The sequence below is a fragment of the Camellia sinensis genome, chromosome 6, assembly GCF_055761805.1.
Source record: "Camellia sinensis isolate YWXY chromosome 6, ASM5576180v1, whole genome shotgun sequence".
NCBI classification, from domain to species: domain Eukaryota; kingdom Viridiplantae; phylum Streptophyta; class Magnoliopsida; order Ericales; family Theaceae; genus Camellia; species Camellia sinensis.
In genome coordinates, this window is record NC_138966.1 from 29,241,657 (window position 1) to 29,267,214 (window position 25,558).

Consider the following 25,558-nt stretch of genomic DNA (forward strand, 5'->3'; position numbering starts at 1 on the left):
ACACCTTATAGGTTAATTCGACCAAATCCCTGAACTCAGTTGAATCAAACTTCTTTCGAAGCCTGAACTCTAAACCGTTTTGAGCCAATCTTACAAACTCTGGCTCTGGGAGAATGATACATTTATTCCGAGCCCTTTTAAATCTGGCAATAAACTGAGTAGCCTTTTCCTCAGGCCTTTGACTCAATCTAGCCAAGTCTGCCATGGAAACTTCTGGCTCCGATTGGAAGAATTGGGCATGAAATGCCTCTTCCATCTGTTGCCAATTTTGAATGGACCCAGGTGTAAGGTTGATGTACCATACGAATGCTCCTCCAGTCAGAGAATTTGGAAATAATCTCAGTTTCATATAATCATGATTAGTGAATTCACTGCATTGAGCAGCAAATCTAGCAATATGCTCTACAGTTGACTGATTTCTAGTTCCATAAAATAGAGTAAAATCTGGTATTCTGAATCCTCTTGGGTATTCATGTACCCTATCTACCCATTCTGGGTATGGTTTTCTGTATATAGGAGTCTGGACCCCCCGAGCCATTGGTCCACATATCTCCCTAACAATATCAGCAATCTGGTCTCTAGGAACCAAATTTTGTGCTTGCTGAACCACTACTGGAGGGACAAACACAGGGTTTGGTGGGCAAACTTGTGCCTGTTGTCCTCTTGGTCCATAAGGTTGCATATTTGGGACTGGGTGCCCCTGTGGTGCAGGTTGCTGTTGGGGGTGTGGGTAACCCCTTTGAGCCTGTCCTGTGAAAGGACCTGCAAAAGGTGTTGGAACAGATGTTGTATCCCTTCCATTTGTGGGAAAACCTTCCAACCCCCCGGGTATGAATTCGAATAAAGGATTATTATACCCCCTAGTACCAGGTATGGCTTCGAACATGGGATTTGTAACCGTTCTTATGCCAGTTTCTTGTATTTGGCCAGGTCCACCAATTTATGTGGCCTCATTGTTGAGTACTGAGGCACTTTGGCTCACTGTAGGCCTCGAAACAGGTTCATACCAAGACTGAGGTGATGGTCTTTCCAAGTTTTGGGTACTAGTTTGACCATTAGAATGTCCATTAACTTGCATAGGCTGTTTATCTCTAGCCAATCTTTGCTGAGGGACATTTAAAACCTCCTCCGTATGTCTTGTGTTTGTTAGTTGGTGATTATTCATTCGATCCAAGAAGGATGTTGCCCATTTTTCCATTGTGTTCATTAGTTGTTGTCCCATAGCATCTACTAAGCCATCCCATGGATTTGTTGGCTGAGTAGATGAAATGGTGGATGACCCAATTCCTTGGTTTCATCCAATACTACGAGCATATGGTTCTTGTCCAGAAGTACTGGTCTGTTCGACCAAAGGTTCTGATAACATGGGAGTTTCCACAGGATGTGTTACCACATTATCCTCTGGATTAGGTATTTCTACCTCTCCTTCTACGCCTTCCTCCAAGCATTCATTTTCTCCTTGTCGTCTTCGTCTAGCCATGTTTTAATGGTCCCACCGGGCGTGCCAAAAATATATGTTGGCTTTTTGGCTTTTCGAAGGGTATTTTTGTGAATGTGAGCGTGCCAGCAAGGATCAATCAGTCCTTACAGAAATTGTGATTGCCAACCAATTACCAGACGATTGTGTTTTAGTTCTTTCAGCCTCAATGAAGAGGACTTTTATTGGTGGCTCGACTTAGGAGAAATTAAGAGAAATAACAATTAATATGAAGAACAATGGAAGTATTTCATAAAAATGAAAAACTTACAATAGTCCAAACTCAGCCTCGAAGAGGTTTACAGCAACAGTCCACTTGAATCTACTTGAGACTACTCCTATGAATTGAAGTGCAGTGCAGATATGTAAAGTGCAGGTATTGAAAGTACAGGAATGTAAAACTGGAAAGTAAAAATATGAAATAAAGACTGGTATCTATGATCTGAGTTCTGTCCCTTTTCCTGGGGGTCTCTCTGCTATTTATACTTGTCAAAGATGACCTTCGAACTGCTCTTCGAACCGTCGAACTGCCCCTCCATGATCGCTGATCATGTTGCCTTAGAAGTAGCTCCATTATGCCACCATTTGCAGTTAGGCTTCCCTCCTGTATTTGAATTTGAATATGAGTAACCGTTGAAGCCACGTCACCTTGCATTTCTTTACTGATCCAATGTTGCTCAGACCATGTGAGAACCAATTATCATCACCACGTGTACGATCAGGATTGGAGACTTAAATTATTTTCCAATAATACCCTTATTCTGCCACGTGTCAGACTGTAACTGGCTTTTACAAAATATATAGCTAACAACAAGCAATTAGAATTAATCAATCTAAAAGAAATGTATTAATTATAAAAACACATGTGCAGAGAATAATTAATTAACAATATATTAAAATATAGGTTTGATCACAATTTTATATAGAATAATGTTTGGAACTCCTTTTTTTTGGGGGTTTTATGACCTTCAATTTGATCTTAACCTTTGATGTGTATGTGTGGTCCATTTATGTATATGTGGATCCCACATTATGAAGGGTTGGGACGAGAGTGGGGAGTGTGGGGGTCATGTATGTGTAAGAGACTCTATCACAATTGTTTTATATAATATTTAGGGTTGGTTTGGGAAGTGGGTTGACTTTTTGACTTTTTGGCTTTTTTGATTATTTTAGCCTGGGTTAAAAAGCTTGGTTTGGGAAGAGCTTTTTGACTTTTTATTTTTTTGTGAGAGAAGAGTGTAATAATTATGGGTTGGATGTGATGTTTTGTTTGTTGTAGCTAAAATAGCCTATTTTGTCTTTTGTGGCTACAATAGCCAAAAAAACCCACAAAATCCCTTACCAAACGGTGCCTTAGGCTTATATTCTATTTTTATATTAACTTTAAAATTAAATTAATTCAAATTTAATATTTTTAAAAATTTAATTGACAAAATTAAAATTTTAAGAGTTTAAATGAAAAATGTGTTAGAGCTATTATTATAATTTATCCAAAATTAAATCTACTTTTTAAAGAAATTCAGACATTTTAAATAAATAAATAAATAAATAAAAAGGAAAAAAAAAAAAAAAAAAACTCATTTACCCACTTTCAAAAAGGGACTTCCTTTCCCAACCCCCAAACGCAAACAAATGCCAGTACTAAAAAAATCTCACAAAAATATCAGGTAAAATTTAGCAAGACACAGACTGAGCAAGACTAGCAACACCAATGGAAGCTCTGAGATACTTGAGCATTGGTATCTCTAGTTCCCGCTTTCTACCCCCACTTCCACCGCCACCACCCCCCAACACCACCACCACCACCACCACCACCAAGAAGCCCCACAAACTCAACGCCGTCAGCGGCGGCCCTAGCAGCCTTCCCAACAACTTCTCCGCCAGCAAATGGGCCGATCGCCTCCTCTCCGACTTCCAATTCCTCCCTTCCACCGCCGCTTCCTCCGACTCTCCGGACTCTCCCTCCGCCGCCGCCACTCTCTTTCCTCCTCTCCCTCCCCATCTGGCCCCTCCCGAGCGCCACGTGTCCATGCCCATCGACTTCTACCGAGTGTTGGGTGCCGAAATGCACTTCCTTGGGGACGGTATCAGGAGAGCCTACGAAGCTAGGGTTTCGAAACCACCTCAGTATGGTTACAGTCAAGACGTCCTGATCGGACGAAGACAGATTCTTCAAGCTGCTTGCGAAACTCTGTCAAACCCTAGGTCCAGAAGAGAGTACAATCAAGGCCTTGCTGAAGATGAATTCGATACCATCCTCACTGATGTCCCCTGGGATAAGGTTGTTCTCTTCTATCCACAATTTATGCATTTCTTTTAGGCTCCGTTTGGATTGGATTGGATTGGATTGGATTGATGTGCATTTCAAATAAAGGAATTTGAGTTTTAGTAGTTTTTTTTATAGTTAGTTAGAGAATTGTTAGCACTATTCCATATAACTAGTTTTATAAGTAAATTGTTGTATCTAAATTTGAGAGTTATTGTGCTTGAATGATTAAGATCAAATCCTTCCAAACGGACCCTTATTGTCTTCCCGCAAAAAACAACTAGAGTATTGGGTAGTCTGTCTTTGTTTGCAATGTAGTGAATTTGGGAGTGAATTTGATGGGTTTATATAGGTTCCTGGAGCTTTGTGTGTGTTACAAGAAGTGGGAGAGACTGAGGTAGTTCTTCAAATTGGAGACAGTTTGTTAAGAGAAAGGTTGCCCAAGTCATTTAAGCAAGATGTTGTCTTGGCTATGGCGCTTGCTTATGTTGACATGTCGAGGGATGCAATGGCATTGTCGCCACCGGATTTTATTAAGGGCTGTGAAGTGCTTGAGCGGGCATTGAAATTGTTGCAGGTGCTCTCTCTCTCTGTGTGTGTGTGTGTGTGTGTATGTGTGCGTGGGGTTGCATTTCTATTCATGAATGAGTCCTTTTCTGTAGTTGCGCTAGTTTTCATGAATGGGCCTTGCTAACAATCACCCACTGGGCATTGGTTAAGGACCAAATACTATAAAAAAAGTTAGAATTTCAATATACATTTCACATATTCTCGTGCATTTATATATTTTTTTACACTTTTTGCATATTTCAATATATTTTTTACACATACAACATTCACCACAGCCCAATTCATGAATTGCTGAATTAACAGCCTATAATGCTAAAAAAAGTTCATTTTTTTCTTCTTCTTCTTACCATCTGGTGATACTGTCTTGGACTCCTGTAAATTTAATGCTACTTATGAACTGGTTGAAGTAGCTTCATGGTAAAATAAGATACTATTACTTGATGGTTAAATTAAATGAGATACTGTTACTGGCTTACAGCACCAGAGCCTGGTGATGTGCAGTTCTGTTGTCCACTGATTTTCAAAAGCCGATTGTGCATAATTGGATGTCAATATTCTAAATCTTAACCTTGCCACTAACATCAAATTTAAGTTCATGTATTTTTCTTTTTTTGGATAGCTATGACAGGTTTTTCAGTTTTTCTATGATGTACACAGTTTTCTAAACCTCTTAAGCTTGGTGATTTTTGTTTACTTGCTCTTTCAAGTTTTATTTTTTATTATTTTATTTTGATTGGAAACTTATGAAATTGTGCTATTATAAGGTTGAGTTCTTTTTAATTTGATTTAGTGGGCATTAATTTATGATTGTGAATGAGTGGGATGCCAATACTTGAGACAGGTTCATTGTTTTAAGTTTGTTTGAACCCATGTTACCTAGAATGTGGATCGTTCCGGTACATGGAACGGGAACGGGAACGTGAACGTGGTACTCCATATGCTCTAAAATGTGGTACTATAGGAGTAAACTTATATATATTACACTTAAGAATTTAAGGTACTTCAAGAGTAATTTTCTTTTAACTATTAGGTATCCAATATATATGCATATATATATATATATATATATATATTTCATGTAGCAAATCATTTCTATGAAAATTATGACCCATTTTTTATTTTTTTGTCTCTTGTCAAAACTTAACTCACTTGAGATTTTAGTTCATATATTTGATTTTTTTTTCCTCCTAACATGTAAAGAAATATATTGGAAAAAACTTTTGGGATCACTTTGGATCACTAAATTTACTATTTTGGAACGAAAGTGTACCCTGTTTTGGAACGTGTGTACCATTACCTAAATTGTTAGGGTATTACCGTTTTCTGGTAACATAGGTTTGAACCTCAAAAATATTTCAATCTTTACTTTTGCGTTTTGTAAGTATACTTGTTCGTATGATGAGTAATGACGACTTGAGACACATATTTTATTGGTTGTATTACTATTATGGCTTTTATTTTTTAATTATATTAGTAGTACCCTATTGTTGACAGGAGAACTTACTTGTACTGGCTGAATGATAGGAATGGGAATTTTATGATAAATAAAGTAGGTAATGAGTAACTGTTTTTGGAACCAAGTGTGGTACATTAATTGTTTTTTGGTTTCTAGTACTATCATTTGGAGATTCACAAGTTTATGTACTGATTCCTGATTCTGTTATGCACTTCTGCTTGCAATTTGGTGATAACTATGATCTTTTTTTCTCTTCTGAAGTGTGCTATAGAAAGATGGAAGAGGTTGGCACTTGGTTTTAACTGTATAAAATTTGACTCATGTGCCTATCTGATGAAAATATATACTGGCATTGAGAATCTACTTTCGTGCAGGAGGAAGGCGCAAGAAGTCTTGCTCCAGATTTACAAGCACAGATTGACGAGACGTTGGAAGAGATCACCCCACGTTGTGTTCTGGAGCTTCTAGCTTTACCACTTGCTGATAAGTACCAGACAAAAAGGGGAGAGGGTCTTCAAGGTGTACGCAACATTTTGTGGGCTGTTGGAGGTGGGGGCGCAGCTGCCATTGCTGGGGGAGTTACCCGTGAAGATTTCATGAATGAGGCCTTCTTACATATGACAGCAGCAGAGCAGGTGGTTTCTCAGATTATCTTGTCAAAAGACTCCAAACCAACCATTGTTATGTTTATGCTTCCTGTTAATTTGTATTTACTTATTGCCTAACTGCTGCCTTTTTTTTCCCCCCACTTTTGTGAAAAGGTTGATCTTTTTGCTGCCACGCCAAGTAATATACCTGCAGAAAGTTTTGAAGTTTATGGTGTGGCACTTGCACTTGTTGCTCAGGCCTTTGTGGGTAAGAAACCTCATCTCATTCGAGATGCTGACAACCTTTTTCAACAACTTCAGCAGACCAAGGTTACAGCTCTTGCAAATCCTGCCCATGTCTATACTGCTAGGGGAGAAATCCGTGAGATGGACTTTGCATTGGAGAGGGGTCTCTGTTCTCTGCTCATGGGAGAGCTTGATGACTGTCGCTCATGGTTGGGTTTAGACAGTGACAACTCACCTTATAGAGATCCATCTATTGTTAACTTTGTTTTGGAACATTCCAAGGATGACAAGGACAATGATTTCCTTCCTGGACTTTGTAAATTGTTGGAGACATGGTTGATGGAGGTGGTTTTCTTCAGATTCAGAGATACTAAAGATATAACATTCAAGCTCGGAGATTATTATGATGATCCCACAGTCTTGCGATATTTAGAAAGACTGGAGGGAGTTAGTGGGTCACCATTAGCTGCAGCCGCTGCCATAGTAAAAATTGGGGCTGAAGCTACAGCAGTGCTTGATAGTGTGAAGTTTAGTGCAATTCAAGCATTGCAGAAGGTGTTTCCTCTTGGGCAAGGAAATGGGAATGTGAAATGTCAAGAAGATGAAGAGGTTAACAGTTCTGTTACTCCTTTAGAAAGCAAGGAGGCTGGGGTACAACAGGATCAAGATGATTCCACCAACATACTTGATGGTCCTGAAAAAACTAATGCTGATGAAACACAGAAGCAAGAAATGATTACTTCCGAAATAAAAGATGCAAGTATAAAGATTATGTGTGCTGGTGTGGTAGTTGGACTCATTTCTTTGGTTGGCTTAAAGTATTTACCATTTCGGAATGGCTCTTCAATTCTACGCAAAGAAGTTGGTTCAGCAATGGCTTCTGATGTTATCAAAGTAGGTATGATCTAATGATACATCATACATGTTTTTTTTATCGATTTGAAAATCCTTAAGAGCATACTTTGTCATGCTGTTACAAGAGGAAACAATATCATTTAGCTTAAAGCTTGTACTGGTTTTCCATTCATTGTATATGGCTATTTAGTCTAAAAGATAAGTATTTGTAGACGTGGTTGATTTAGTATAAATTGCAAGTCCAGAGAATCAGTGATATGACAACGGGTAGTGCAGGATGATTCTTTCTGCTTTGTGCTATCTGTCCATTTTGTTCTTTTTCCTTTGTAATTCTACTAGCATCTAATTCCTCTTTAGTCTTTTGCTTTCCTTTGTATATTGCAGTTGATTTCTTATTTAGTGGTCTTTACTTGTATGATTGGCCCTTCCTTTCATTTATATGCTACTTATTTACTTATGATTTGATGAGTAAGAGAAAGTTCATCAAGAGCACCAGAGTGGGTACAACACATGTACATGCTATGTATGTCAAAACAAAAGTTCTTTGCTAAACAACTGTTGTCTGCTAAAACTTTTAGCGTACCATGATTGAATTAGTAGCTGTTGACTCTTCTCTTCAGGGATCTCTCTCTCTCTCTCTATTCTTATATCTTGGACTACTAGTTGTTGGAGAAAACAGAAAAAGCTCTAGTTTTACATTTTCAAAGAATGTTTCTCTTACTAATGTTATATAACTTTGCTACTATAAATGATTCCTTTTTGTGCATGGCTATTGTATGTAATCATTACTAAAAATGCTATTCGCAGTTTCTCTTATCAAGTTAATAGCATTAGAGTTGTTCTAGGTCTGTAATTTCCTCCATTCCTGAGAATGTTTAACTACCTGGCTTTTAGATATTTTCAAACACTATGAAACTAACAACTGATGCATTGTCCAATACTTTTGGGTAGAAAAAGTTGTTATGTTACAATATCACCCAAACTGAAATTGTTTCCAAGTATTGTGGTAAAAGTTATTGTTATGCATCGTAACAGTAGCATTGTGTTATGAATGTTTGCTACAATTTATCAGAAGTCTGTAATTAATTTACAGTTAGGATTTGTGTATTGAGATATCGACTGTAAAATTTAGGTATAAAATCTTGGATGGCTGAGTTGATGGTGGGGTGGGGAGAGGGGTTTGAGTAAGAGAGGAAACACAAGGTTAGTTAAGTAATTTTGTTTTGGAATTGGAGGGTAGTTAGGTATTTTTACTACTTTGGTTATCTCCATTAAGAGACAAACGCTGACAAGGTTGTATTTGTAATTTTTCAAATTATGAGGGAATTTGTATTTGTTAGATTACTTAGGGGTGCATTCGTAATAATAATAATAATATTAAAGTGTGAATAAAAGTAATATAGGAGATGGATAGTGCTTGAGATAGGAGAAGACAAAAGGAGGGAAAAACCAGAGGGGAGAATGAGAAGAACCGGGTGAGGTCCCAAATGGAGTTGGTGAAAATAAAAAAATAGGGAAAAAGAGAGAAAGGTGACATGACTCTGAGAGAGATAGCTGTCAACTTTTGCATTGTTGATCCACCTACCATAATTTTTTTCCAAAAGGCCTATTTATAGGCTTTATAAAACCTCAAAAACATGAAAAAGTCTTTCTACTTTAGAACAGATTCCAAGTTTTGAGCCCCATTGCATGTCAAAAAAAATATAAACTGTGTAACAAAGAAACATATAAGCCCAAAGTTCCATACTGAAACCCGTAAACTTGTCTATTAAACTGAAAATACAAGAACATAAAAAAACTATTACCAATTAAAGTATCTGCCTGACTACCCACTAAGAATTTTGCTTCTAGAAATTTAAAAAATAAAAATAAATAATTGAAGTAGCTGCTTCTAGGCCCATGTCATATAAGCCTTGAATATTGATATGGAGTCCACCATGATTAGAGGCATATGATTACGGTGCTTGCCTGTCCAAATTAGGGAAGTCCTTTTGCATTTTTTGTGTATTTATGTAGTGTTTGGTTCAGTAGAATAAAATAAAATGAAATGAATCATTCCTTAGTATCCTTATAAAATGAATATTCTCTTACAATAGCGAATGATGATTTTATTTGTAATACATTTTCCATCATTTTTTTTATTAAACCAAACATGGGTGGGAATGGACATCATGTTGGAATGATTATTCCATTCTACTTCATTCCAATGAACCAAACGGAGCATTAGTGGAAATTATTGGCTAGGTGCATCTCTAATTTGTAGATAATTTTTCTGTTATGGGCAGTGTGAAGCAATTAAAATTCTGTATATTGGTGATGTGTCTGGGTTACTGAACATTGATTTTGTCCTGTGAACTTATCAGCCTAAATTTTCTTTTGTTGTTTTCTGTGGCAAATATATTTATTTTTACTTTTTTTTTTCTCTCCCCATTTGAAGTCCGATGCTTTTTACAACCTGCAGGGTCCTTGGTAGCTGAAAATTTGGAGGAAATGCCTAGAATGGATGCAAAATTTGCAGAAGGTTTGGTTCAGAAGTGGCAGAACATTAAATCCCAGGCTCTTGGACCTGATCATTGCCTCGGAAAATTGTCTGAGGTGAGAACATTTCATCATCTATATGGTTATAATTTGGGTGGTGATTTGTTAGTGGTACATGTATAATTTATATTTTAGGTGGATTTGCTGCGATGAGTTTACCTTCAGATATTAGATCTCCTAGAACACCCACACTAGGTGCAACCATATATATTCAAAATTGAAAGAAAAGACATAGGAAAAAATATTTCAGATAAGTTCGAAATCTTATTGAACATCTAGCTGTTCATACAGTTTGGCATTTTATTTTTTATAATGTTGACATTTTCAACACCCAAGCGAACCAATCTTGGTCTGGTTAGGTCTTTTCAACTAAAGCCCAACCCTATGACTAAAACTCAGCCAAAGCTTGACAATCAATCTGATTAGGATCATGTCGGATTCACTGAAATTTCAGCCCTGATTCATGCATAAATTGCAGTTTGATATATATATATATATATATATTTTGTGTGATTGAAATGCCATTTTATTTAGTCGACATGCTTACAACATCATGAGAGTAAATATTCGTCTTCCTGAAGTTGTATTGACGATTAAATTTTTTTTATAATGCCAGGTCTTGGATGGTAATATGCTAAACGTTTGGAAAGACCGTGCTGCAGAAATTGCTCAACATGGTTGGTTCTGGGACTACTCTCTGTTGAATTTGACAATTGACAGTGTGACTGTGTCAGTTGATGGGCGGCGTGCCATTGTGGAAGCAACTCTTGAAGAGTCAGCATGCCTAACTGATGTGGGCCATCCAGAGCACAATGATTCATACAGTACAACCTACACGACGAGGTATGAGATGTCATGTACACCTTCAGGATGGAAGATTACAGAAGGAGCTGTCCTCAAATCATGATTGGGAATTTAGGATACTGCAAAAGCTTTCATGTAAATAGTAGCTTTTGTTTCCTCGAGTCTTATTTACGTTTTGTAGCTCAATTATTGGTTACTTTGTTGAACTAGTAAGGTTTTTCTGATTATATGTAAATGTGTGTTGTTGCAGCATCTTGCAAGGCTGCCAAACAATGTGTTGTGACTTGTGTATTGTTGCAGCTTCTTGATTGTGCAAATCACAGTGCCGGGATTATTGAGTGCACAACTTGTAAAGCATTTTGTTTTCATTTTTTCCCCCCTGAGAAGCAAATTTTTTTTGTTTCTTTGATCCTTTTTGGTAGTCTGAGCCGGCGCTTCTATTCATGCCACAAAACTCTCTCCTTACGCTCATTTTAATTTTTTTTTATTATAGTTTTATCAAATTACCAAATAGACACCAACTCCAAAATTTTAGAATCCTAATTTCTATAAACGCACCCAGCTCTTCAAAAAACTATTCAATGTTTATGGAGCGTCACGTGTTCATACTTATTCACTAATTACCATACGTCATGGCATCTCATGTTCTTCAGTTACCCGACATAAAATAATGGACCTTACTTTCTCCACCAATCAAAACACCTTAAAATACCACGTGATTATATTCCAAGAGCACCCAATAACCACTTCATCTCTTCCCACTACCTCGGAGTGTTGGCACTGGTGTCATCACCACCTGCCCTCCTCGCTGCACACCTCTCACTCCACTCCCCATCGCCGCAGCCTCTCTCCACCACCCTTAAACCCACTTACCCCTTCTTGGCCACTCACCCCGACTCCTTCACATTGCCTGCCCACCCCCTCAATGATCTCCTCCTTTTTCATGCACCACCTATAACCCACTCTTCCTCCTTTCCGTCACCTTCCACCTTGTATCCTCTTCACTCACCTTGCATCCTCTTCCTTGTATGACACTTGCCACCTTCTCCACTTTCCTCCCGACAATTCCCACCTGCTCCTCTGTCTCACCTTCCCCATCCCCTCCCTGCCCTGTAGCCCCCTTCCTACAACCCTCTTCCCTACCATTGAAACCTTAGCCCCATCGCAGCCCCCTTTCCCCAACTCCTCCTCCCCTTTGAGCTACCCTCAACTTCTCCCCTCCTTTTTCTGAAGCCCCCCAAACCCTCCCTATCACCCCTGAACACCACTTCAGCCCCTCTTCCCTTACTTTGTGCACCACTTCAACCCCTTTCCCCCTCACCTGCACACCACCAAAGAACCGTTCCGTCCTCTCCTGTTTCAAGCAACCCAGCCCCATCTTACCCATGTTGCCACTCTTGCTGTAGAAAGGAAGACGAAGACAGAACAAAAGAACAATGTGGGTGTAAAGAGGTGTGAGAGAAAGTTTGGGATGATAAAATTATTTTTTTGAATTTTTCAAATGGGTGTAGCAGGTAAAGGGGTATTATAATGAGCAAAGTTTTCAAAGACTTTATTGAAGCTTGTCTCGTCTCGAGGCTAAGGTAAAATACATCAAGACTTTAATTTTTAGGTTATACTCTCCAAAGGCTTGCACATCACAATTTTATGAAAATTTCTTGGGTGCAGATAGGGTACCATGTGGCATGCCACGTGGTGCTTTCAACCAATCACAAATACCATGGCCTCCCATGTTGTCTCCCCATCACTCAACACATAAATGTAGCCTCCACTCTCTCAATCAATGGCGGAAGAGAAAGGTACCACATAACATTTACCCTATTTGCACCCAAAAAATTTCTCCAATTTGAGGCGTACGCTTTATATATCTTTTGCGCATAAGCATATGAGGAGTATGCATACGAAGAGGTTGCCTTAGATTCTTAAACTTAGTCTAGTAGATAGTTTAAACATGAAAAAGTAAAAAATAAAAAAAAAATCGCTTTTGTAACTATATTCTATAGAAAAAGTTTAGTAAATGACCAATGAACAAGAAATATAAAGTTAATGTTCAAGTGAGAAACTCAATCATTAAAGCTAAGAATGTCAATTTTACTTTCAATGAAGGCAAGTTTCATTCTTTGCAGTGAAATGTTCGATGTCTTAAAGATAAAAGCATTTACACATTTATATTTATTTTTTCACTATTTTAAAATATTTATTTTAATTACTAAATATTAAAATTTAAACTTCGGAATGTTTACGCTTTGACGCCTTATGGCTACACCTTACCTCATGAGGGGTAAAACGTCTCGAATTACGCATTCGCCTTTAAAAATTTTGGTAATAAGGTAGATTTGTGGTATAAATAGAATCACCTATCCTTTGACCTCAGGTGACTAAGTTTGATGGTTGATAATAGATTGACTAGTTATTTAAAATTGGAAAAATTATAAATCAGTGTACCTTTCAAAAAATATTTACAGATTTATAGAAAAGTTTATGATTTTAATTATTAATATTTATAAAGTTTATCATTGATTTGTAATTATTTTTTGAAAGTCTCACTGATTTGATATTTCACCTTCAAAATTCCTTGTAAGCAGTTTACTTTCAATAGCAACATGTTTGATGCTAATTCCCTCGAAGTCTGAGCACTGAGAGGTGAGTGATTCTAATAGAAGGAGCCGCAAACAGTCGAGAAATTGTACTGCAAGAGGCTGAAGTTTTATTATATAATTTTGCTAGATAAGATAATTAGAAAAATAATGTATGAAACTGGTTCAGTTTTGCTCAAATGCAATCCGAGCGTCATGATTTCAAATTATGGAAACACTCTCCTGACACAGTATATATATAACAAATCTTGAAGAGTTGCTTGGGTTTTCTCAACTTAAAAGAGCAGAGCAATCTAACACATTGATTTACTCTGCTTACTATGATATACATCACGATAAAAAAATAAGTTCAAATTAAATTTTAAGTACTTTCAGAACATTGACTAGTGGAAATCAAATTTATACCCACATATAATTTTTTTTTTTTTTTTTCTAATTTTATTTATTTACTACTATTTTTGTAGGATTGCCAATGCTTCAGCAAGGTGTACTTCATGCCTCCTCCAACAAAGTTTACACTACAGATGACATGCTGTGTTTCAAGCGGAAGGGTGTACCATTGTTTATGAGTCGAGGTGAGAAGGTCAATCCAAACATTTCCTTGGGGGTTTGACCTGACTCTGCAAATCCAACCAATTTTGCGACAAGTGCAGCACTTTCCTTGATATGGTTCATGTCATTCATGTCAGTCCATAATCGACGCGACAATTGTAACCTCCTCTGCTTTGTGTTCAATCCGATGCCCCACTTCTGATAGAGGACCTCTCTCTCCTTGGTTGAGAACTTCTTAAGCATTTGTTTGCTGAGCATTTGTCTCTCGCGGTTGAGAGCCCTCACACTGTAAAAAGATACAGATGCATTATTGCTGGAACAACTGCAAACTACAAGTTATGAATAATCTCTGTTCAAAACAAAATAAAAAATGGAGTTCATGTTATATACATATATATATATATATTAATTCCTTTGGTGAAATAATTTTTTTCCCTTTTAAGTGTCCTTAAAGGGAATTCCAAATTTAGTACTGGAAAGCATATCTCAGATTGTATCTAAATTGTTTTAATTTTATGCCTTGGCCTGTTACTGTAATACTTTATCACACTGTTATCTCGAAGATCACATGAGTGAATTTGACTTGGATGTCATTTGCATAGCATTTTCAAAGTAGTTTTCATTCCCTTTAATGCTGTGTTTGGTTGAGGGATTTGGAAAGGGAAAGGGAAAGGGAAAGGGAAAGGGAAAGGGAAAAAGTGTGTGAAACTAGGTGAAATGTAGGTATATTTTATTCTTATTTCACCAAACTTTTCCCTTTCCCTTTCCAAATCCTTATTCAAATCTTCCAACCAAACACGGCGTAAAAGAAAATTAGAACGGAGCCAAAAAACAAGCAAAATTCAAAGCCACTTTCGTTTCCAAAAGCAAAAAGCAAAAAAAAAAAAAAAAAAAAATCATCATTCTTTCTTTTCCATGTGTACACGTGTGTGCAACTCACGAGGTACATTAATGAGTCAACATTCATAGGTTATTGTAGCCCCTGCACATTCTCTTATTTTGTTTTTATTTTCAATATTGGATTTTCATACGCTATGCAAAATAGTGATTTTGCTTGTAAAATATCAAATTCTCTGAAACAATTAGACGGCCATGTGTAACTTTTCTGACAAGAATGGCAGAAAGACAGAAAGATAAAGAAAGAGTACCTTAGGGCATGTGTGATAATCTGACCATCTATCACAACCCTTGATCCTTGAGATAGTGTAGACTTAATAAAGGACAATCGTCTGAGCTCAACCTCCATGTAAACAGAATCTGATGGATCTCCATTAAAGAGCAAGAAAAAATGGGTTCTGTGGGCCAATGGCGTATTGCATGTATCCCAAAGTTCAATAATCTTTCTCTGCTGTGTCTCAAACTCTATGGGCCAATTCGAAGGGGACTTTGGAGAGCCCTGTACAAATTCCAAACCAGTATCCCTCCCAGATTTTCCGGACTCATCTGTCTTCGGCTTAGCTTCTTTGACCTATAATTGGCAACCATAACCTGATCAATAAAAGATATTGATTGATAGGCAAGCTTCCTAGAACACCTAAGCTACTTAAGGTTTGTTAGATCACCGATTGTCCCAAAAGATTAAGTTGTTAGAAAATGGACCCAAGAATATATATCAAGCTCTAACGTGCAAGATGTGCAAGCATTCATACAGAAAAGAAAGAATGCAAATGACATAGGCCAAATGCCAATGGAGGGACTTGAAGCCAACACCTCTCCCAACCTGGGATCACCAAAAGCTTAAGCTGTTAGGAAATAAGCTCGACAATATATATCAAGCTATTCAATAGTTCCCACTTCCCAAGGGAAAGATCGTAACCTAGGAATTTTGTTCTATTTTTAAGGAAAACTCTTGTGTTTCAATCCATTCTGATTACACACATTAGGGTTTTAACGGCAAATTTAAATGAGGATCCACATTCTCCTAGTTCTAAAGAATTTTCTTGTTATGGTTGGAATAGTCTCTTCCAGCATTTTCAGCTTCGTATGTTACACGCATTCACTCAACAATTTTGCGTTAAATAAATTACAGTCAGAAAACATTTTTACTGAAAATATGCATCACAATGCTAAGATTTGTATAATATCATTTGAGATAAAGCCCTATTCTCAAGCATTTAAAAAACTTGAGGCTGTAAACTCACATGGAAATAGAGAAGTATAGGAGATATTTTCATAATAATTGTGCTTAAGACTGTTTATGACTGTATACATTATATGATCATGCATGCATATAAATTATTATACAGAATTTGGTTAAATACTAGGTTGTATTATTGTAAGCATGACACTCTCAACTCAACTCAAAAGAGCCTTAATTCTGAGTACAAGCATAAGAGTAGTGACATGGAATAGCATTTTCCATATCAAAATGCTTATTCTAGTTTCTTCATCTGTGTCAGCTGTAATCATTTATAATTTATAAAACGTAAAACCACACCAAGCAAGTGAAAGCTATAACTGCCAACTGACAAAATTACTTGCACAAGAACCAAGATAAGCTCAGGACAAACAAAGAAAGAATGGCAGGAGAGAGAGAGAGAGAGAGAGAGAGAGAGAGAGAACTGCATGCTCACCAAATCATCAGCAAATTTCTGTTCATGTTCTGATGTTTCCACTTCATTGAGTTCTGTGGCACAATTGCCGATGCGAGAAACATCACTTTCACCTGAAATCTTGATGTTCTGCTCCTCTCTGTCCGAGGAAGCACCGTGAGCAGAAATTGGGGAGTCTGTTGCAATGTCAGATACATACTTCAATCCAGAAAGCTTCAGTTGATGACTACTTTCTGGTCTTCCAGAGAAATTTTTCTCCACACCGTTTGGTGGTGTGTTGTTATTGTTCTCTTCTTTCTCAAACCATCGAGACGATGTGAGAACAGCTCTGCAGCTTCTGCTTCTATATAACTTCATGCTTCTAGAGCTGGAAGTACCCGCTTCAGATGAACTTGGAGATTGTTCCAAAAGGTAAGGATTGGAAAGATATTCAATTATTTTCTGCATTTCCTGAATCTTTTGCTTCAAAGCTTCACAAGTAAGATCTGTACGAGTCTGATTCAAATCCCCATTTCCATTTTGCAGTGATAATATTGCATCAGCTTTTAAGTTCCTGTCTATGCTCGACGCCTCCATTTCAATACACCGAACTTCCTTGCAGTGATCTTCAGATTTTTTATCAGTTTTTTGATCAGTCGTTTCCCAACTCTGTGATGGGTCAGATCCAAACTGTTTGTCAATTTCCCGTCGTGGAGCGGTGCCTTCAGACAGAAAGTGGTTTTTTGACTGGTCAGGAGTCTGAAAATGGTTCTTGTTGGAATTAAGGCCATCTCGTATGTCAGAAAGATGAGATGTGTAGGATGTAACATCTAAACAAAGAGGATCTACTGGCTCTGATGATTCTGATGCTGAATATTCATCTGCCCAAGCATTTTGCATATATCGTTCCGAAAGTTGATCACATTCAACCTTAAAAGAGGGAACAGGACAAGAATTTAGACTAATGAACATGCATTTTAAATTAGACTTTGCCATTAGTTATTGATTAAAATTATAAGCGCCATACCGATGGGCTTGAAGGTATATATTCACCAACTGATTGTAACAAATCCTCAACACGGGATTGAGCGTGATCCCGTTGGTCTTTTAGCTCTTTGATCTCTTTATCCATCTGCACATTGAAAAGACAAGTAAAAAAAACTACACAACCAAAAAGCAAAAATGATTTGACCATTGAAATTTGGTGCTAAATAAATGACAAATCCTAGAATAAATATGAAAAGTTTACAGTAGGCGTAGAGTTGAAAAAAACCATAGTAAAAAAATTGCACTCTAAAATGAAACAGTTCACATTTCTTAGCAACATGGCCAACATCAAATGCAAAGTTCATGAGATTAACCACATCCAGAATAGTGATCATTAGGTACGTCTTTTGATGAAATTATAACAAATATTGCTTAGCCGTATCACGGGTTTTATTTTTGAGGTCTGGTCATTCAACCATAATTTAAGAATGCAATGCATTAAAGTATGTGTTCATTCAACAAGATTGCTACATTTTTAAGCTAGTGAAGGACTTTCAAAGAGAACAATAATCATCACTACATCTAAAGGTCATATTTGATAAAATGCTTAAAGAGGAGAAGAAAAAAGAAAAAGGCATAGCACATCTTAAAAATCCCACTCAAATTCTCTACTAACCATTTTGCATGCTTGTGTCTATTGGAAAGGTCATATAGATATCAGTTTCATTACCTTTTCGATGAGAAGTTCCTTTTCTTTCAGTAATGCTGCAGAATTGGGCTTGTCAGACGCTGAGCCTAAACTCTTCAACTCGCTCTCCATTCTGGCCAGCTCTCTCTGCAGACGCTTTACTAATGCCTTATCTGACATCACTAAATTGACCTGTGCATTAGTACTTACCTGCTTGGCACAACTGGCGAATAAAAGGGTATTTCTTGATTGCTCAACAAAACTGCGCGCTGGGCTCATAGTGCAAATGATGGCAGTTCTTGCATTGCCTCCTAAGGAGTTCTGAAGTATGCGTGTCAGCTTGGAGTCTCTATAAGGTATGTGTCCATTTCGTCCTTTGCTGTGCCCAATCGTGGCAATAAATTGTAAAGTGACAACAAATTTAGCTATTTCAAACTAGTAGAACATTGAACGATAACACGATTTAAATATTAAAAAAAGAAATATTTTAACTATGCCAGACCCTAATAGAGAAAAAAAAAAAAAAAAAAGATCTTGTCAGCTTATCAGCAGACCTAAAACTCATAGATCACATTGAATAAATAAGTCATAGTACGCAGGATTTGTGAACTAACCACTTTACCATTCACACAAGTAGGACAAGGACATACTGGATAACATTAGGACAGAAGTTAAGTTGCTAATAGATGTAAATTCCCTATCCCTAGCTCAGTTTTCTCAGGTTTTGCACCATCACATCATTTATGCATTTTCTACTACAATAACCAAGTACAAGTCCAGTTACAATAATGTGATAAATATGAAAGGGTTCTTAGATAACAATCTTTAAAGAAAAACATCTGAAAGTCCAGGATGAGGAATACATCAAAGCTAGGAGAATGTAGTAGTTTCAAAAAGCCTATCAGCTATCAGACAAGTTTTTCACTCAATTTTGTTTACCCGAGTTGGAATTCTAAAAGCCATCTCCATGAAAAGAAACACAATTGGAAGTATTTGATGATGACTAAATTTTTTGTTTTTTGTCCAAGGTGACAAGTCAAACAACCGAAGGTAGGCCTCCCCCTCACCATGCTCCCAAATGCAATGAAAGTGGACTTCATGGGCGTGTGTGTCTGTTGTTTGTTGTTGGGGTTCTACACTAACCGTTGTCCTCATATTACCACTGGCATTTTGCACATTACACGTGGATTCCAAAAATTGTGATGATATCGGTCTCCAACAATAAAAAAATTGATTTGGTAAGAAAAGTTTCAACATTCTTTTCAATGACAACTTCAATCTTCCCATCACAAAAGTTCAACCCTACAAGTAGAATATCAATTAGAGTCCTTTTCTTAGTTAAAATGAAGAGGAGGGATGACATATATACAAGGTCAGAATTATAGTTAGAACCCGACTTTGCAAGTAATGCAATGCAAAAATGAGGAATGAATGAAGTCCATCTAAGAGATGAAACTTAATTATTTATTGCTAGCTTCATTGTTATTTTAGTTCCTTGAGTTATGCATACCAAAATAGTTTTACCTTAAGACTGATTCAGCTTGAGCGTAGGCAGATTTTATACAATTTAGAATGTTCGAAAGCTTCAACACATGCACTGATACTTTTAACTACCAAGCAGTATAGTTAATGATACAACTTAAGGCTTATTTTTGACATTTGACATTAATATAAGCCACTCTTGAGGCCAAACATCAAAATTATGTTCTCTTTGGTTACTATGAATGCATGACAGAAGGGTTCTAGAGATAATATCTAATCTGATAATTTTAATTCTGGTAAAGATTTCTGACAATTAAAATGCCAGACCAAAAGAGATATGAAAGAGAAACTAACCTTAATTTGCGAATAACAGTTCCAAGGGTTAGCAAACTGCGGTTAATGTGGCAACCCTCTTTCAGTCTTGTACCAGCTGATAATGTCTGAGTAGCACGCTCACTTCCCGCAAGATCAACGAAATTCTGGACAAAGAACCAACTTACATTTTACATTTCTCACTAAACGTCTTATAAAAACAAGAATTATTAAAAAAAAGCTCCTTGCGCAAATAATCTTTACTGGCCACTAATCTCAGTAAAAATAACGCTCCATACCACAGAGGCTGAAAGAGTGCTCGAGCTTTCACTACCTAAGAATTCATGACCACAACTTTCAACTGTCTGCAAGAATCAATTATTACGTAAAGTCAATGAAGAGGTTAAACACTTCAAATTCGTATTAGGCAATAACTACTTCCGGAAATGACAGCATACCAGTCGGAGAATTTGATGAGATCTGGAACTCGTTTCATTCAGAGAGGTCTCCCCTATTTGTCTTTGAGCTGCACGAACGCAATGCACTGAATAGACTTACAATATCATCCAAGAAAACAGGACTACTATGACCAATTGACGATACTTACCTTCACAAAAAGAGAGAAGCTCCTTTAGATGGTTCCAGTCCGTCAAAATCTCCTCTGTAAGTTTCTCGACAATGGTTCCTCTCTGCAGAAGAGAGAAGAGACCAGCTAAAGATGTTTGTGAAAATTCAGTTTAATGTCATTTGTATTTACATCAAGTACAATATTCACCTCTGGATCATCAAGTAGCCTAAGTGGGCCACTATCTGGGCTTAGGAGGTCTTTGACAGCTTCATTGTAAATCTCAATTGCAGAGAATTTCAATACAAATTCTCTATCATTATGCTAGATGTTGAAAAAAATACAGCAACATTGAGTAGGAATTCGTACAAGTATAATTGATTTCAGAAAACAATATTGGGAAAAGAATGGCATTTTTAAAGTACCATATGTATGTAGTCAAATAAATCAGCCACAGCATGTTCAGTAATGCCAGACATTGTGTATGTCTTTCCACTGCTTGTCTGCCCATATGCAAAAATAGTTGCTGCAAAAACATTTTAATGGTGAAAATTTTCACTACTTGAAGTAACAAAATTTCAGCAAAATAAGGAAACCATGGATGAGAAGAATGCTCACAATTAATGCCATTGACAGCAGAAAGAGCAACTTCTTTGGCTCCTTCCGCGTACACCTGCTTTGTGGAGGAATCACACCCAAATACTCTGTCTGTTCCCAAAACGTTGACCAAAGCAAAAGATCAAAGAAGAGGAAATTTGATAGTAAGAGATTCAACAAATGGTGAAATAAAATTCATTGAAATTATGGAGTCCCTAAATTTGAGCCAACTTGCTTAGATACTATGAAGCACGGGTACTCTGAAATATTGCCGTACTTGTACCGAGTACTTATTGGGTACTGGTGCGCATACTGAGTACTTGAAATTTGTATAGGGTATATTTTATACATTTTTTGGCAGTTGGATACTCCGTGGGTATGTGCTGGGTACATCGGGAGTACACCAAGCTATGGGACATTGGTGGAGATACGTTTAATTTATCAGAGAGTTTTGATTTATATGAAATTACAAATCCTTTATTTGATGTGCTAGAGATGACATATGTATTATTCACTGATGAAGTTGATGGAAGTGAAAATTGAAATTTAAAGTTTCCAAATTTTACTTAACTTGCTTTTGGAATGAAACTTTGTTTTGTAATTTCTCCTATTTAATGACATTAAAATAGCTTATGAACTTTGCTTTGGTATTGGTATTGGTATTGGTATTGTTCAACTATGATTTCGTTTTTGGTTATGTAATTTCTCCTTTTAATTTTGGTATTGAACATTGATTTGTAGGTTGAATCTCAAATTATAAATTATAAAAAAAAAAAATTTATTGACCCCAGTCGTACCCGTATCTTATTTTTTTTAGATCTTGCCGTATCGTCGAAACCTGTAACATTCCTGTGCTAGCATCTGTGTTTGCACCCGTACTTCATAGCTTAGATATAAGAACAACATTTATCTACTGAAAAAATTCGCAGGAGGTTGTACCATAGACTTTGTTCAAACCTTAGTTTGATTTGCCCTATTTTAGACCCAAATGCCAAAACAAAAAATAAATAATAAAAAAAAAAAATAAAAAAACTTTGACACCCAAATGCAACACAAGCACCCTCTTGGTTTGCAGGCTCATGAAAACTGTCATCCATACCAATTTCCTCGTATGATACCAAGGGAAGGTATATTCTAAAACAAATTTATTTTAAAAACAAAAACAAAAAAATTATTTGAAAAAAAGAAAAAGAAATTGTCTACCCGTTAAGAAAAATTATCCCAAGATCTAAATCAAATCCAGGTATGCTTACATGATCAAAACATTATGTACTGTGACACTATGAACCCAAACCATGATCGTCTATACAGTCTCCCTAGTCCCTACTTTCTCAAACCATGAATGAATCTATGTATATCATAAAACAAAAGAAAACAAAATTATTCTAAATGCAGGGCTAAGGATTTGCTTACCAAATGTATATGCAGTTGGAAACATTGACCGTTCTGATACGCTATTCTTGTATACAATAGTGGTGTTGTTAATACATTCCCAATCTGAAACATCATTCTTTTCAATTTCTCTTTCATTCAATGGCCTCAACCTGACTGAGACAAGTATCTTCTCTTCATGGGCATTTGATTGTACATCCCATTGTGATAGCTCATCCCCACCAAGTGACCCCATTTCTCACCCCCTTTTTTCCCCGCCAAATCTAATATTCTTGAACTACTAAACTAACAAACTGGGAATTTAAAAATCTTCACACTCGCCCTCTCACACTTCTCTCGCACAAGCATGAGAGGGTTCATACGTCAAAATTTAAAGGTCCTTTACGGTCTCCAAATACCAAGGATAAACACGATCCCGTTGAAATCCCTTTTATCTGTGACAAAGATCAATCATGGCAACATGTTACATTTTACTCTTAGATTATTTATTTTGAATGGACAATATTTTGGAGGAGTTTTTACCTTTGGAGTTCTCACTCGTTTTCACAAAACCTTGGCATTATTTTTGAAACTCAATCCTCGATAGTGATACATGTTCTTTTCAGCTCTGGAATGAGTTCGCATGGACCTTTAAATCTGTAGTAAAACAACAGAACCCCAATGAAGCTTTAATGTCTGTCATATCAAAATATCAAAGAAACCTTCTTTACAAATTCCTTTACACATACATTTGCATACTTAAATGACAAATTAAAAATACAAACATATGTATACAATGAATGCAGTTTTCAAGTCTACCATGATGTTTTATGTCTACACAATTATATACCTATACGATGTCTAATAGAAAATTTATGATGTACATATTCACAATCTCGAATGCTATGTTTGGCTTATTGGACTAAGCTGGAATAGAATGATCATTCCATCAAAATGTTCATTCTTGTGTTTGATTCACTAAAACAAATTATAAAAAAATACATTGCAAATGTAATCATCATTTATAATTAACATTGGTCATTCCATAAGAAGACTAAGAAATGACCATTTCATTCTAATCCATATTCATTCCAGTGAACCAAACACTACCTAAGATATTAAATCTAGAAACTTTTCAAATTTGAATGCATTACAACACCTCTTTCATTTCCTATACATGCATTGAACTTCAAATCATGCAAACGAACAAGAAATTTGACCCCAAATTAAAAACTATTCAGACCTAAACCCTAATTTTCAAAATTGGCAGCTTAAATTTGCATAATCTTTCTTATTCAACACACCAGTTTCAGAAAAAGTGCCCAAACTACAAGTATGTGCAAAGAATTGCCAATCAATTTCTCTTACCTCATCTACATTTAATCTGAGAACCCAAAAAAATGCTCCAATTGCACACAATGCAAACTGTTTTGGATAAGAATTTCAGGGAGAGATTGAAGTTCAAATGTTCGATTGGGTGAGAAATGACTAAAGAAAGAGTGGATACGATTAGAGACGGAAAATTCGGAGAGTTTGAGGGTTTGCAGAGAAAATCGGCGACAATTTCGTAAAATATGCAGAGGATTTGAAAAGATAAGGAAGGCTGAAATTGAAATCATTCTCTCTCTCTCTCTCTCTCTCTCTCTTCAGGGGTTAGTTTGAAATAAAAGCGCCACAGCCAACGACCAAACCGGTAATAACTAATAACGGAATGAACACCCCCCAAAAAAAAAAATTTATTTATTTATTTTAAAACTAACATGCTCGAAGTTTAAGAAAAGAATAATGTTTTAGAGTACTAAATTGGGAGCTCTAGAGCATCACTAATGATGTGGCACAGTGGCCCCCATGAAAGTGATGTGATGTTTTGGCTTGAGTTTGTTTGTTTGTTTATTTTTTTTTTTTTAAGCTCATTAGAATTATTAGTGGTCTAAAAATTAGTGGGATGAATCACCACTCAAATCTTTTACAATAAAATGTAAATTTTATGATTGAATAATATTATATTTATATACTACTGGTATTAGTTCTATTTTTTTTTTTAAAGTTTTACTAATGCTTTATTTGTTTGAGCAAAAAATATTTTTTGAAAACTATATATATATATATATATATATTTTATGTTTTTTGGTATTTGGTACCATAGAAAAAGAAAATCAACGAAAAATATTTCTAATGGTTAATGAAAAATAGGCATATGTGGATAGAAAATATTTTTCGCTTTAACAAATTATATAATTTGTGAGACAAGATTTAAAGGTCTCAGTTGATGATTATTATATATTTTTGGTAAATTAAAATGACATCTTCTGAATAATAATAAAAAATTATGATCAATCTTATAGTTTTGACAAAAGTACATAATTTTTTCCTACAATAATTGTAACTTAATGGTCTTAATGATTGATGAAATTACAATATTTCTCTAAGATATTTTGTATTTAAATATGTATTGATGTCAAATGATACAATTACCGTTCAACTTATACAATAAATAATTTACTTGTGTGTATTATTCAAATATATAATTGAGTAAAATAGTCATTTTAGTCTAAAAATTTGTTTGACTAATGGACGAAAATGTTTTAAAATTTATATTTCAAGAGATTGCACTATATTTATGCTAAAAATATAGGCTCATTATAATTTATTCATTACAGCAGGGATTTCAGTATAATTTATCTTCTTTTTTTTTTTTTAGCAAAACATGATGATTAATTTACACATGAACCACCCACTCCAAAGATTCCAAAGACTTTCTCCTGTATCTCATGATAAGTTGGTCACAACCGCGGGATTCCTTCTGGCCAAAAAAAAAAAAAAAAAAAGCCACTGGATTCCAAAAAATAAATAAATAAATAAAAAGTTGACGGTAGAATGTCAACAACATCTGGCAAGTTTCTAAAGACTTTATCTGTCTAGTTCATGCCCTTTTTCAAATTGAATTGAGTTGTATTCAATAATTTTTAAACAAAAGATCATTAGCATAAATAAATAAAAAAGTAAATTATAGACTTCAAATAAAAAAGTAAACAAAAGATCACTGTTGAATGTTCCTGTTTGTGAGACGTCCTTCC

At 36.1% G+C, this 25,558-nt stretch overlaps 2 protein-coding genes across 5 annotated transcripts; one reads left to right on the forward strand and one right to left on the reverse strand.

Moving 5' to 3' along the window:
* Nucleotides 1-3,048: 3,048 nt before the first annotated feature.
* Nucleotides 3,049-11,145, forward strand: ARC6 (Chaperone DnaJ-domain superfamily protein). Of its 4 annotated transcripts, none has more exons than XR_014332106.1 (7): nucleotides 3,098-3,758; nucleotides 4,096-4,320; nucleotides 6,144-6,404; nucleotides 6,531-7,496; nucleotides 9,919-10,052; nucleotides 10,612-10,934; nucleotides 11,050-11,145. XR_014332106.1 is itself a non-coding variant. In XM_082873556.1 (7 exons), exons 1-6 carry the CDS (start codon nucleotides 3,189-3,191, stop codon nucleotides 10,900-10,902), a joined length of 2,451 nt encoding a protein of 816 aa, XP_082729682.1. In that variant the 5' UTR covers nucleotides 3,099-3,188; the 3' UTR covers nucleotides 10,903-10,934; nucleotides 11,050-11,145. The 4 variants fall into 4 exon arrangements, 2 of the variants coding, with proteins under 2 accessions (XP_028099492.2, XP_082729682.1); XM_082873556.1 differs by having other exon boundaries at nucleotides 3,099-3,758; nucleotides 6,531-7,500; XM_028243691.2 differs by having other exon boundaries at nucleotides 3,049-3,758; nucleotides 6,531-7,500; nucleotides 10,612-11,145.
* Nucleotides 11,146-13,595: 2,450 nt separating this feature from the next.
* On the reverse strand, nucleotides 13,596-24,127 carry LOC114299010 (kinesin-like protein KIN-7E). Its single transcript, XM_028243686.2, has 15 exons — nucleotides 23,850-24,127; nucleotides 23,025-23,138; nucleotides 22,524-22,936; nucleotides 21,132-21,221; nucleotides 20,939-21,039; nucleotides 20,724-20,837; nucleotides 20,556-20,637; nucleotides 20,407-20,474; nucleotides 20,248-20,313; nucleotides 19,991-20,115; nucleotides 18,197-18,533; nucleotides 17,507-17,611; nucleotides 16,522-17,409; nucleotides 15,097-15,416; nucleotides 13,596-14,234 (listed from the first exon to the last, which is right to left on the reverse strand). Exons 3-15 carry the CDS (start codon nucleotides 22,735-22,737, stop codon nucleotides 13,910-13,912), a joined length of 2,835 nt encoding a protein of 944 aa, XP_028099487.2. The 5' UTR covers nucleotides 22,738-22,936; nucleotides 23,025-23,138; nucleotides 23,850-24,127; the 3' UTR covers nucleotides 13,596-13,909.
* Nucleotides 24,128-25,558: the final 1,431 nt, after the last annotated feature.